The 13,254-nt window shown below is 40.7% G+C and overlaps 1 protein-coding gene across 13 annotated transcripts in view; it reads left to right on the forward strand.

Moving 5' to 3' along the window:
- MYO9A (myosin IXA) overlaps positions 1-13,254 on the forward strand; it is a 186,491-nt gene that overhangs the window by 35,487 nt on the left and 137,750 nt on the right. For all 13 annotated transcript variants that reach the window (XM_072870641.1, XM_072870640.1, XM_072870639.1 and 10 more), the window contains one exon: positions 115-1,036. In XM_072870641.1, coding sequence (XP_072726742.1) covers positions 194-1,036 — 843 coding nt within the window. In that variant the 5' untranslated portion in view covers positions 115-193. The remainder of the gene's footprint in view (positions 1-114; positions 1,037-13,254) is intronic.

Consider the following 13,254-nt stretch of genomic DNA (forward strand, 5'->3'; position numbering starts at 1 on the left):
TCACTTGGGTTGCTCCATTGCATCTCATGGTGCACATCAACCATTTTTCAGGGATCCCTACTAAGATAAAATGCCTAACCTATTTTTGTTTTGCCCCCTTTTTTTTTTTTTTAGCATTGCTAACATGATGACCTGACACCATACAGGACAGTCCTGACTATGCAGTGCAGATACTGATGGGAAAGGATCCAATATGAGTGTAAATGATGTTGGAGGAAGACGACGCTTTGAGGATAGCGAGTACACGTTGCACATATACCCTGGGAGCATCGCAGAAGGGACTATCTACTGCCCCATCACTGCCAGGAAAACCTCCACGGCCGCCGAGGTGATCGATTTGCTCATTAATAAACTTCAGCTTGAGAAAACAAAATGTTACGTCCTTGCCGAAGTGAAGGAGTTTGGTGGGGAGGAATGGATCCTCAACCCTACGGACTGTCCGGTCCAGCGCATGATGCTGTGGCCTCGCATGGCCCTGGAGAACCGCATCAGTGGCGAGGATTATCGCTTCCTCCTGCGGGAGAAGAACCTGGATGGGTCCATTCACTATGGGAGCCTCCAGTCCTGGCTGCGGGTGACGGAGGAGCGCCGCAGGATGGTGGAGCGTGGCTTCCTTCCCCAGCCGCAGCAGAAGGACTATGATGACTTGTGCAGCCTGCCAGACTTGAACGAGAAAACGCTCCTGGAAAATCTCAGAAACCGCTTCAAGCAAGAAAAAATCTACACCTACGTAGGCAGCATCCTCATTGTTATTAATCCGTTCAAATTTCTACCTATTTATAACCCCAAGTATGTCAAGATGTATGATAACCATCAGCTGGGAAAGCTGGAGCCCCATATTTACGCTGTGGCAGATGTGGCTTACCACGCCATGCTTCAGCGGAGGAAGAACCAGTGCATCGTGATTTCAGGAGAGAGCGGGTCAGGAAAGACACAGAGCACCAACTTTCTGATTCATCACCTTACCGCTCTCAGTCAGAAGGGCTTTGCCAGTGGCGTAGAACAGATTATTCTTGGAGCTGGACCAGTGCTTGAGGTAAAATGAAAACAACAGTAGCGTGGAAGCTTTTTAATGGTGCAAAAAAACCCCTAAGTAGTTGGGGTTTTATTATGACACTAGTCTGGGGCTATCTGCTAAATGCTGATAATAAAGTTACAACAGTATTAGCAATAAAAGAAGTTTGTGTTTCTGCCTATAGAATACTACCTGCTTCAAAAAAAAAAGGAAAAATAAAAGTAGAGCAAATGGCTTGCTGACAAAATTGTTAATGCTTTGGTTTCACTCAAGTGTTTCTTAATACCGGTATATCTCAGTGATTTTTCAGTTTGAAAATGGAAATGAAAAGCCTTTCTTGAATTAACAGTAGCCTTTCTTTATAGTACATTGCAAAGAGAATTGATTGCGCGTAGTATATTGGTAGTGTTGTGTTTGGGGAGTTTCTGCGCACTCAATTTCATTGAGCTTGGGGAAGAGATCAAAGGTAACTTTCATGGTCAAAATTTTATTTTCTAATCATGAGTACTTGATTTGGCCAGGGCGATTAGTTACTTTATAAGGACTTTTCCTGGGGAGGAAAGGAGATTAGATGAACTGCACCATCAACTTTGCAGATATGAAACTCCAAAGAGGGATACAAGCATTCATTAATTAATTTGCCTTGAGTTTGCCCCATAACTTTTTGAAATGTTTTTCGTTACAATTGCCAGTTTTGCTTGTTAAAGAGTTTTGTTAAAGTCTGTCTGCACGGGGGTGACATGAGCATCAGCTTCAGCCGTGCCATTGTTCTTTGAAGCCGCGGTACAGAGAGGTGGCTTGATGGCTGCATTTTCTTCTCTTAAAAAGTGGCTTTGACTGAAGGATAGTAAAACTCATGGATTTTGGGGGATTTTTTTTTCTATTTTGAAACTTTTTTGTGGCAATTGTAGACACAGAGAGTAGGTATCTTTGCCTATATTCCATTAATGGGTCTGAGGACTTGGGTCAGCTTCAACTACCAGCAGAAGACTGGGAATCAGAGGAAGGACTAGTGCTTGTGGATGTCTCGGCTATGGATAAGCGAACAGCTTCATTTTGCAAAGCCAACAAGTTTTTTTTCTGTTTTCACATCAGGTAGAATGGGCTGAGCTAACTTAATCTGGAGTTAGCAAATGATTTAAGTCACTTGGGATGGGCTTTGTCCTGAAAAGCAGCAAAGCTGTATAACAAACTGAAGGTAAAGAAATTAGAAAGGCTTTTTTTTTTTTACCATCTGCATGAAACTGTGTGTTAATTCTTCTAAAGCACACAGGCAAACGGACTCCCCGTTCTTGCACTAGCCAGTGTTTCTCCTGTTGTGCAAGAGATTATGGAGCTGTTTCTTGCTGGAGTCGATGAGAAAATATCAGACCAGGCTCTGGTAGTCTACAATTAATGGTTGTTACTGCAGTGACCCAATTAGGTGACTACATTGATTTAAGAAAACAGGTATGAAAACTATTGGATTCCACCTCCAGTCCTGTTATTTATTTGAAACATTTGCATACCTGTTTGGTTTTTGGTATGCTTTTTAGTGTATCTTGTTGGACCAAGGTCCACTTTATAGTTCTCTTAAGTAGTGTCAGAGAGAGCATCTCTATCTAGCTTAATTTCCAGAGGTGGAGAAGAGAGATTTCCATGAAAGAGAAGGTAGAAGGAAGTTTTGGAAATTGTTGGGGTTTTTTTCTTAAATTCTACTTTTTTTCAGGCATAGGTAAAATAGTCCAGTTGGAAAACTCCCTGACCATCACTCAGTTCACTGATGCAGTCCCTTAAATAAATGAACTGTTCCACCTACTTAAAAGATTAAATCCCACCCCCCCCAATACAGGCTTGCAGTCATTTCTTATAGTCAAACAAGCTTGTGTCCAGAGGCAAGAAATAGAGCTGCACGTGCCCATGAGCTGCACGTTTCTTTGCTTTTCTTCCTCTGCTTGCTGTTATTTTATACTATCGAACAGGGAGAGAGGGTGCAAGCAATTTCAGGATGGTGCAGTTTGAAGATCCTGGGTTATCAGGATCCCTGTTGTTACCCCTGTGTTTCAGGATCTGAAGTTTAAGTCTGCTTGCTTGGCTCTTGGATGGAGGGCAGCAGCGCAAACAGTTCACTGGTAATGCTGCTTTGGTGATGGCCACTTCTTCCTGGGGACTGTTGCATGTGTTGGGATTAGGTACAGGGGAGGGATGCACTAGGCCTCTTTGCTTTCCTTTTGTAAGATCTGCAGCTGTTTTTAAGAAAAAAAAAAATACAACATCTGAATCATATCTGTTATTTCTTTTGCTTTTGGAACAGAAGTTTGCATTCCTTTGCTCTGGCAGCTGGATGGCTGCTGTTGTGCTTCTCTAAGCTGCCTCCAGGTCTCTTGGAGAGAGTGAGGGTAATCCAGAATTTCTTCTGTTCTGCCAGCACCAGTCCCAAATAGTCACCAATCATGCAGGCTTAAAGACAAAATGTGCATGCTTCTGCTTTTCCTTCCCTTCCTAAAATTTCCTAAAAAAGGAATCTTCAGAGAAGATCTGTTGTAAAGGCTTGTGTTACCCTGCTACCGGTTTGCAGATTTGACCTTTTGATTCCTTGCATTTGTGGTTGAAATACACTTTTCACTTCTCTGTAAGTTTAGATGCCAAACTTGTGTATTTTTTTTTCCTCTTTTTCTTCATTCTTCTCCCCTCCTCCAGACACCTTCTTGGATCCCCTTGTTTTCCCTCTGCATATTTAAAATTAAATGGTGTTCAGCTCAGGCTTGTCTTTTGGGAGGCAGTGGCATACCTCTTCATGCTGTGACTTCTGATTTAGGGAACAGAGCACAGCAAATAAGAGTTTACTTGGACCTGTTAATCTCTTTGTGCAAGCAGGGAAAGAAAGCATTTCTGGTAGCACGAGTGTTTGCACTGAACCACCCGTTCCTGGGAATGCCTTCGCAGTTGTGCTCGCACGGCAGGAACGGAAGTAGAGCAAAATTAAGATTGATATATTTTTTTTTTTCTTCAGCTTTGCTGTTTTCCTAATTTACTTTTTTTGAATAGTCTCAGGCTATTGTTTGGGACTTTTTTCTTGCACAAGATTCCTGTGAGCCTTGTCCAAATTACACTTTTGGGGATGGCTGTCAAAGCAAGCTGTTACTGCCATCTAAATGCGATAGTATCATCCAGCATTTGTATGTAGCAGGGACTGCAGTTAAAGGTGTGTACTGAGACCAAACGTGTCCTTTTAAAGTGTATTTGACATAAGTCCTATGGATTTTCTTTTTCCTTAAATGGGATTTAATAGGCAAGCTTGTTTTGTAGTGGTGCTCCTTAGAGTGATTGCAATATGCCTTTATTGTTTTGTGATAAATTATATAATAAAATATTTACATATTTATATATTACTTATCTGTGATATATTATTTAAATACTGTACTTATTTTTCTAATAACAAGCTTCCAATTGGTTGAAAAAGGTGATTTTCTTTATATTTTTTCTGTATCTTCCCCATTTTCTTGTAAAGCACACTTTTCCGTATAGAAGATTGCTTTTTCAGTAGGGTATGTGTAGACCTGAGCTTACCAAAATTTTGCTCTCTGGCTATTTACTTTCAAGACTGAGCTTCTCAAATTCAGTTATTTTATGTAGTGACCAGAGGAAGAGTTGCACGTGCAGCAATTCAGTTCTGTTTCTGATAGACTTCATGCAATACTTTAGATGAAAACTTCATTATGCTCAGCTTGATGCTCCACCAGGGACCCAGAATGCATAACTTAGCTGCTACGTAGGTAGCTTGTTTTTCATTTGGATGCCAAACCTGATATTATTTTAAGAAAGCATTGAGGAAGTGTGCCGATCAAGCAAACACTTTACTCCAACAATTGCACTTTTTTTGGAGAGGGGAATAGGAGGAGCTTCCTATAGGCAACTTATGCAGACCATGAAGTGTTTCTACTTCATTTCTAATTCTGAAAGCCACAATTAAAGGTTTGCTCTCAAAAACCCAAAATGTCATTGTCACAGGACCATCAATTAAGGGTGGTGAGACACTAGAAGAGGTTGCCCAGAGAAGTTGTGGATGCCCCGTCATTGGAAGTGTTCCAGGTCAGGTTGGATGGGTTGAACAACCTGATCTAGTGGAAAATGTCCCTGCCCATGGCAGAGGGGTTGGACTAGATGATCTTTGAAGGTCCCTTCCAACCCAAACCATTCTGTGATTCAATTAGTGGTCTACCTGGAGAACTGTGGTTTAGCCACAGGGCTATTTTACCCCATAGGTAGGTGACTTGTTCATGTGAACTTAGGATGGTGTTTAAAGACCCTGTTTTCTCTTTAGATTAGCCAGAAACACCCAGGTGAACTTTACATTGGAAGCCCAGCTTGTTTTCATAGACTTAAACCTTTAGAGGTGGGATGTTGGTGTGCTGCTCCCCAGCCCTCCCTGGGATCATCACCCTGCACTGGTGCACGATGCAGCATGTGGGCATCCTCCTCCATTCAGTGCAAAGCAAAACCTAAACCATGCTTCACCTTTCCTGGGTAGGTTTGAATGCAAGTTAATTTATTACATCATGTTACCTGGTTTGTTTTGTTTTGTTTTTTTTTTTTTTTAATTCTCAGCAAAAGTGCAGAAGTAGCAAATTTCTCCCTGGCTCAGGTATGCCCAAAGGTCCCCAGACAGGTATCGGATGAGCCTAGATCTAAAGTCTAAAGGAGTCTGTGCCAGATCATTTTATTATCCGTAACTTTCTCAACCTCTCGTTTGTCACAAGAAGTACTGCGATGGCAACTACAAAAAACAGACATGTTTTCTAAGCAGCTGTTTATGTGCATCTTCAAATGTCCCAGTGGGGATTTCTCAGTTGCTTAAAAAAAAAAAAATAGCAAAAAGAAATGTTTCTGTGACAGGTTGAGGAATGCTGCTGGTGGCAGAGGGTAGCTGTTGCTGTCCTTCACAGCTGATGTGCATCTGCAGCATGTATACTGGAAAAAAAGGAGTTGATTGCTTGAATTGCTTTTGAAAAAATTGCAGCTAGCCTTTTGTAGTGGTGGCAATGCTGTTTGCATTCCCAATAGGTGGTGGTTTGCACAGAAACTTTAGGAACAGCAACTGGAATTGCTTATTAATTTCTGGAGCAATATTACACAATATGTGTGTTTTGCTTGTATGGGGAAGTTATAGCTTCAATCTTAAGGTCTAGAAGTCTAAAAGCTGTTGGTTTTTCTTTTTTTTTTTAATCCTGATTGTTGGATTGTTAGAGGAAAATGTAAGCAGCAACTAAAAGACATGGAATTTTATTTTGTACGACATTGCCGTGGTAATGTACAACCTCCTTCCAACTGAATTAAGCTCTTGCAGCAGCAGCTGAAGAGCTGGCCACTGTTAGGTGCGAGTGAAAACGATACCATGCTGCCAGAATTTCAGGCGATGCTGCTGAACGTTTCCAGAGTTAAACAAAGAGCTATTGAGCGGAGTTTAAAAAAAAATCAATTAACTAGAAGAATCGGGCACATCCTGGACTTTCAGTATATTTGACTAGCATTGGACAACACGGAGATGCTAAAGCTAAATGTGCGTGCATCCTCCACTGCTTCTCCCAAGCAATTTGGCTGGATGTGTGCAAGACCTGTAGTAATCCCAGGTAGGACCCAGCTCTACTGGCAGATCCCACTCTGTTAACTCCTGCAGTGTGTAGCCAGGATAAGGCGATGCTGTTTGCATACAGCAAATTATGGTGCAATTATTTCCCTGCGAGAAAAGGCATTATCAAATCCAACATATTCATATTTTTACTTGGAACAGTATTAATGGGAGGTAAACTTTGAGTATATTCACATATTTTTTCCTACTTGGAACAGTATAGAACAGCATTAATGGGAGGTAACCAAATTTTGTTAAAATGGATTTTAAAAAAAAAATAGATCTGATTTAGTTCATGAAGTTCAGTTTCCAATACACTGATTTTAAGTCATTAGGCTGTGTCTTGTGTCTCTAGAGGTTATATCTGAAAAATGGATTTATATGAAGGCAAGAGGCAAAGACTCATTATTCTGCTCTTTATTCACTTCTGATCATTTTTAACCTTTAATATATACAATTATTATTGATCTCCTGTGTCATCTGAGTTTGGGGTAGGTGTTTAATGCAGCAGCCAGGATTTTTTCGCCTTGCATTCTTCCCTCCCCAGTGCACAGAAAGGCTAGAGAGGGAGCAGCGCACAGAGATTATACAGATGATGCCTAATGTGGGAAGAATTTGTGCAGGCCTCCGCTGGCAGCAGTGACACAAAGGAGTCATACAGCAAGGCTCATGCACCAAATGCTTTTCACCAGCGCTTTCAAAATGCTGTTATTCTTTAGCTGGGGATGTTTTACAGTTTCAGGCTCTGTATCAAATAGTGTCTTGTTCATCTGTTTCTCTGCTGCATTATTCAATCTTTTTACTTTAGAGGCTTCTTGCAATATCTACATTGGCTGTATTGGTGGCTGAGTTTAATTTTTTTTTTTCATTATTTGCTATCTTCAGCAAACATTTTGTCACCACCAAATCCAGTTTATTATGCTTAAATAATAGAAATGGTTATTTCTGACCCGAGATGACTGCAGGAAAATGGATTAGTTATTAAAGCAGGTTTATGCGAACCTGCCTTTTTCTCCACCCTTGAGAATTAGCAGCTATTTTGTTTCCAGGAGGCAAATGCTAAATAAAACCCTGCCTTTGCTGGGTGGGGTGCTTGCCTTACAGGGAGGATTTTATTGAACCTACACATGCAAGCATCCCATCTTTTTCCTCCCTCCTCGACATCTCTTTTTGAGGGAGTTGTTTTGTTTTGCCATTCGTTCTCATTCGTGCCCTTCCATTTGTATCCTTTTCATTAGTTTTCTTTCACTGATATGTTAGGGTTTCACTTTTCCCTCTATTGATCTGTATCTAGATATTTAGATTTTATAGCTATCTAAATATTTTGTGCTTAGAGGTCTAGATTTTATGGATATCTGGATCCCCGGATATCTGGATATCTAGATTTTATAGATATTTTGCTGTATAGATATCTATAAAATAGAATCCTGAGTCCAACCTGAGCAGGGACCATGTATTCATGCTTGCATGCAACCATAGTGAACACAGATGATGCTCAGCTTTATACGGTATTAGAGAACAATTGACTTTCTTAATACCTTTTTTAAATCTTCCACTGACTTACTACACCAGTGTATCTGTTATTTGGTTTTGCATTAAGCTTTTTCTTTTTAAACCTGAATATCGAGATGCACATTTCATAAAGAATGAAGGAAGGACCTCTTTTCTGAAAGCTTTTTTTTTCATTTTTCGCTATATATACTTATCAAATAATATAACAACAATGTAGCACTCTGATAAGTAATGTTTTTGATCAAAGATAGTGCTGCTACTGTCCAGTAAGGCTTCCATGAGGACTTAATATCGATAACCAAGGCGCAGACTTTTTATCCCTTATGTGTGTAGTTAATATGGCATTGTATTTTTCTAATCACGGAAGGAGAAATTAATGCTCTTGTAGGGATTTTGTTTTTTTCCCTCCTCTCTTCTCCCAGTCAAAATACAGATTTTGGTTTTAGGACCATTTACTGAGACACTTTTGACTTTTTTTGTGGCTGGGGAACCCATATCGGATTTTACATGATGCACTTGGGTGCTGCATGGTTGCCAGATAGGTGGTGTGTGTGCTGCAGCTCAGTTGCCCTTGGTGGGGAACAGAAGAGCCTGAGAACAAGGAGCCTTTGTAGGACAGGGACTACACCCAGCTGCGGTGGTAGCAGTTGACAAATTTTGCCTTTTTAATGATTTCTGCTGTCCCCGTGGCTTTTCCAGGCACAAAACATGAGTGCTCTCCACTAAATGTCTCTGGTGAGTGCATTTTATTTTGCTGCCCAAGGAGTAATACCCTCTCTTGTCTGTTCAGTGACAAGGTGATAATGTCTTACTGAGCTCTGGGAATTTGAACAAATTGTTTCCCAATGCAACAAATAAAATTTTCTGAATATGTCCTCAGTGTCTTCAAATGTGAGAAGTGTTCCCTTCTTATTTATAGCATAGAAATTGCTATTTGTAGCACAGAAGTTGTTATTGTCACTTATTTTATACAGTGGAGAGACAGAGAAAATGTGATTAGTTACAGGTTTTTTTCCTTTTAATGTCTCCAGTGATGATTGATGTATATAAACCCAAAGGAAGAGGGCTGCTTCCTGGAGTCTGTGCACATGGCTGGCGCTTGCTCCTGCGTCGTCTTTACTTTGTTTTCCTGTATGAGCCTGGACAGGTCTGCAAAGCATTGTATTTGTAAAGGTACTGGAGTACCTTGCTGTCCTAGATGGAAATTAAAGATATGTATACATGCATACATTATATAGGGTGTATATGCACATATATGTACGTTAACAAGTGGTTCAGCACAGCAGGGAACAGTTGTGTGGAGGGCAGCAGCCAGTGCCAAGCCTGCGTGTGCACCTCCAGTGTCTTACTGCGGATGAGCTCCCATCTGGTCCTGCAGTAGAAGACCTCAGTTGCCTACAACCAGGATTTAGTTTGAATTGCAGCAGCTTTGGAGCATAGAAATGGAAGTGGATTTAGTGGGGGGTCAAGAGGCTTCCTGTGAAGACCTCCTGAGCCAACTATAGCACTGCAGCAATGCAATATATACACCTTATTTCCCCATATGCTTCCTATAGGAAGAGAGAAGTCAACGCGTTCATTGATGACTGCAAGTAGAGCATAAGCATTGGTGTGAATAGCGATCATCATTTAGGGTTGTGTCAACGAAAATGTCTAAACTCAAGAATTGCCAGGATGAGCGGTGTGGACCATCTCTTCTACAGCTTGGAGAAGATTGCATTTTCTTTGTGGTCCTAATGTCTGCCAGATATAAAGAGGCTTAACTGAGTGCCTCCTGACCAAATAGCTTTGCCAAATTCAACAGAAATAAATTTAAAGTAAGGCAATATAGCAAAGCATAGGCAGGTAGCTGCTCCAATTTAAGCCTCTAAGGTTAAATATTATATAGACATTAAGTTAAAGCTCAGCAGAGTGGGTGGTAGAAGGCGATGGAACAATCCTTCCCCAAACCCACATTGCACAAGTCTCACTGAAGCTCATGGCAGCAATTTGGCGTAGGCAAAGAAAATCATTGTTTCCTGTGTTTGCAGAAAGGATCTGCCTTAACTGCAGCAGCCGATTCCAACTTGTTTTTATTAGCTTAATTAAGATGGATGAGGGATAAATGTTGTGCCAGATAGTTGAGCCCTTGGCTTTTTTACAGTGATTGGGGGTTTGGACTTTTACGGGCAAAGGCTGCAATAGAGAAAATCAAAGGACAAGCTCAATCTCTAAGAGTTACTATTGAGTTTGAAACAGCGGAGGCGTTTTGCAGATCATTTATTTTAGGACAAACAAAGCATTTAAAAAATTATGTCTGTTTTGCATCAGTGGGAGCAACAGATTAACGAAGCTTTCTGTCACTGGGATGGTGGTTGCCCCATGTTCATTGCTGCTTGCTCCCATGAAGCTTCATGATATAGGTAAGCACCACCTCTGTTTTATAGGGAAGAGCCTTGGAGAGTGAGGTCCTCCACCTTTGCCCACAAGGATGGCTGTGCTCAGCCAGATGAAGGCTTCACCTCATCCTTCATCTCATCCCTGGGGAGGACATTAGGCAGGGCAGGGTGAGGCTTCCCTGCCAGTCCCACTACTTTGTCATCTGTAGCTCAGGGATCTCCTAAATTGGTGGCGATCTCTGGATGGGTTCTTTGGAGGTCAGCTTGACTACATGAAGCTTGTAATGACTACCATAAATTATCTTTGTTTCAGCCAGCACCATAGGAACAGCAGCATGCCGCTTGCTTTTTGGCCTACGCTTGGATGGCTCTACCACATGCTGCTAGCCCAGTAAGGATTTTCATAAAAATGCATCTTATGGCTACATGACAGCTAAAGTTTTTGGTAGGTCTTAAGGACAAGATTGATAAAATGAACGGTACCTATGTTACATAGCTGCCGTCCACTTATGCTGGTGCTTGTGAGCCGCGGCAAAGCTGTCTGAATGTGAGATGAATAATTGAACCTTCCTTGTTGTAAAAGCAGAGCATTTTTTAAATTATATTTTTCCATTTTTAGGAGTCCTAGCCCTCCCAATGCCCATAAGTAAAGACAGAATAGAGGAAAAGATGGTACAATATTGTTTAAGAATTGAAATAATTCAAAATTTAGCACAGCACAAGACAAATCAGGATGGTTGGCTGTTACGAAAAACATTATAGTCATGAAAGCAAATTGTGTCAGTTATTTCCATTATAAAAGGTACCAGGAAATCATATAATCTACTATAGGAGAAGTAGGTATCCGAGTAATTGTGATTATTTCTGATTTTAAGCATTACTGGATATATTTAATACTTTTGTGTTTACCAAGATGGTTAATTTAATGTGGACCAGTTCATGCTGTTATGGGCAGACTGGTAGCACGGTATAATGTAGTGGTTTCCAAGCAGTTCCTGTGAAAATACTGGAAGAAATGCTAATGCCACACACTAAGAAAATATGAATTTTCAGGGGGAAAAAAAAAAAAAAAATTTAAAGACCTTTTCAAAGTAAGAAACTCTGTTTAAAACTGCCCCCTCCCCTCATTACCACTTTCAGGAAAGTGAGGTTTTGAAGGAGGAGAGCACAGGTCTCAGACAAAGGGGTATGTGTACCAAAAAATGCTGGGGCTGAGGCTGACTTTTTTTAATTAAAAAAAAAGGAAAAAAAAAAGTTCAGCAATTTCTAGCCATAATGCAACTAAATCTTATTTTTTTGCCAACGTTTTCCAGATCTGTAATATCCTCATGTTTGATAGGAAGGAATAAGAACAGAGAAACAGGATTCCTATGCAGCAACTTTGTCGTAGGGATCAAAGATTTACTGATTGTCCCAAAATAGGCAGATTTACTTATGATTTTTAATCGGGAGAAAAGTCTTGGACAAGGAGCCATGTGAGAGATGCCAAAGGAGAATGAAAGCATGTGGATAAAAATGCTCATGTCCAAGATAAGAGCAAAATGTTAAAACATTAATCTGCTTTATCATTTAGGAAATTGGAAATTTTTTTTGAGAAATGGTAGGTTTGGGGAACAAACATTTGGAGTGGTGGGTTGGGGTGGGAGCTGTATCCCAAATATTCGATGCTCGAGCGCTTTCCAAAGCAGAGCAAATCTAATCTCTCTGGACTTCAGCAAAGCATCTGGCATGCTTGGAGAAGAAACAAAAAAGAAAAAACAGGTGGGGAAAAAAAGAAAAAAAAAATTAAAAAAAAAAAAAGAAAGCGACCAAGCAGATTTTAATAATGTGTAAAGTCTTTTTTTTAAGAATTACTGCTTTCTCTGAATTTGGAAAAACTTAAATACAGGCTGGGACATGTCAGGGGTATCACTGAGTCTCTCCTGTGGGAAAGTGTGCAGTTCAGGTGGGGTTTTCTTCTTGCAGCTAACAAATGTCACTGTGAAATTGAATTATCCTTTAATTAAGGAGATCCAGAAGATTGTCCTGAAGAGTAGAAAATTTCATATTTTTTTTGTTCGCAAAATATAGGTGGAGTGGGCTGCGTCTGATGGAGCTGGGGAAAATTTGGGGTTACCTCCTTAAAACAACCTTCTCTGCAAGGCTTATGTCCACTTCTTCATCGAAAACAAACTTTGCAAGCTTTAGAAATACACTTATACCATTTAATTTAAGGTTCTGAAAAATATGCATTTGGAAGTATTGGAGTTTATTTCTTTATTGCCTAGGCTACGGCTGCAGGAACAGCGATGCTCAGAGGAATGTATTTGAATTGTCAGGCTGAACTCTGCATTTCTGGGCCAGAATTTTCTTGGTATTTGGAGGCCTCTGGGATAGAGGTAACTTTGCCAGCAGTTCATAAATTTGAGCTAGCCTTTTTTACCTTAGTCAGGAAATTCACGTTTGAGCTTTATTTAAGCTGGGATTCATGGTGATCTAATCCCAGCATGCTGCCAAACCCAACCTGCAATTTTTTTTTTGGTGTGTTATTGCTCTTTTTTGTTTTAGCTTTGGTGTTTCAGATCACTCCCTTCCCTCTCCATCACATTTTTTTCTGGAGCTGTTAGTCAGAAGTGGATGAATGCATGCAGGCATGGTGATGGCAGCAGCAAGCAGAGGAGCGGCTGTAACTGCAGGCACTGCTCTGCCACGTGTGGGGGGCAGAGCTCATTCACTACCCAGCAGGACGTGCTTTCCAGGAA

Source organism: Ciconia boyciana, chromosome 8 (assembly GCF_034638445.1).
Source record: "Ciconia boyciana chromosome 8, ASM3463844v1, whole genome shotgun sequence".
NCBI lineage: Eukaryota > Metazoa > Chordata > Aves > Ciconiiformes > Ciconiidae > Ciconia > Ciconia boyciana.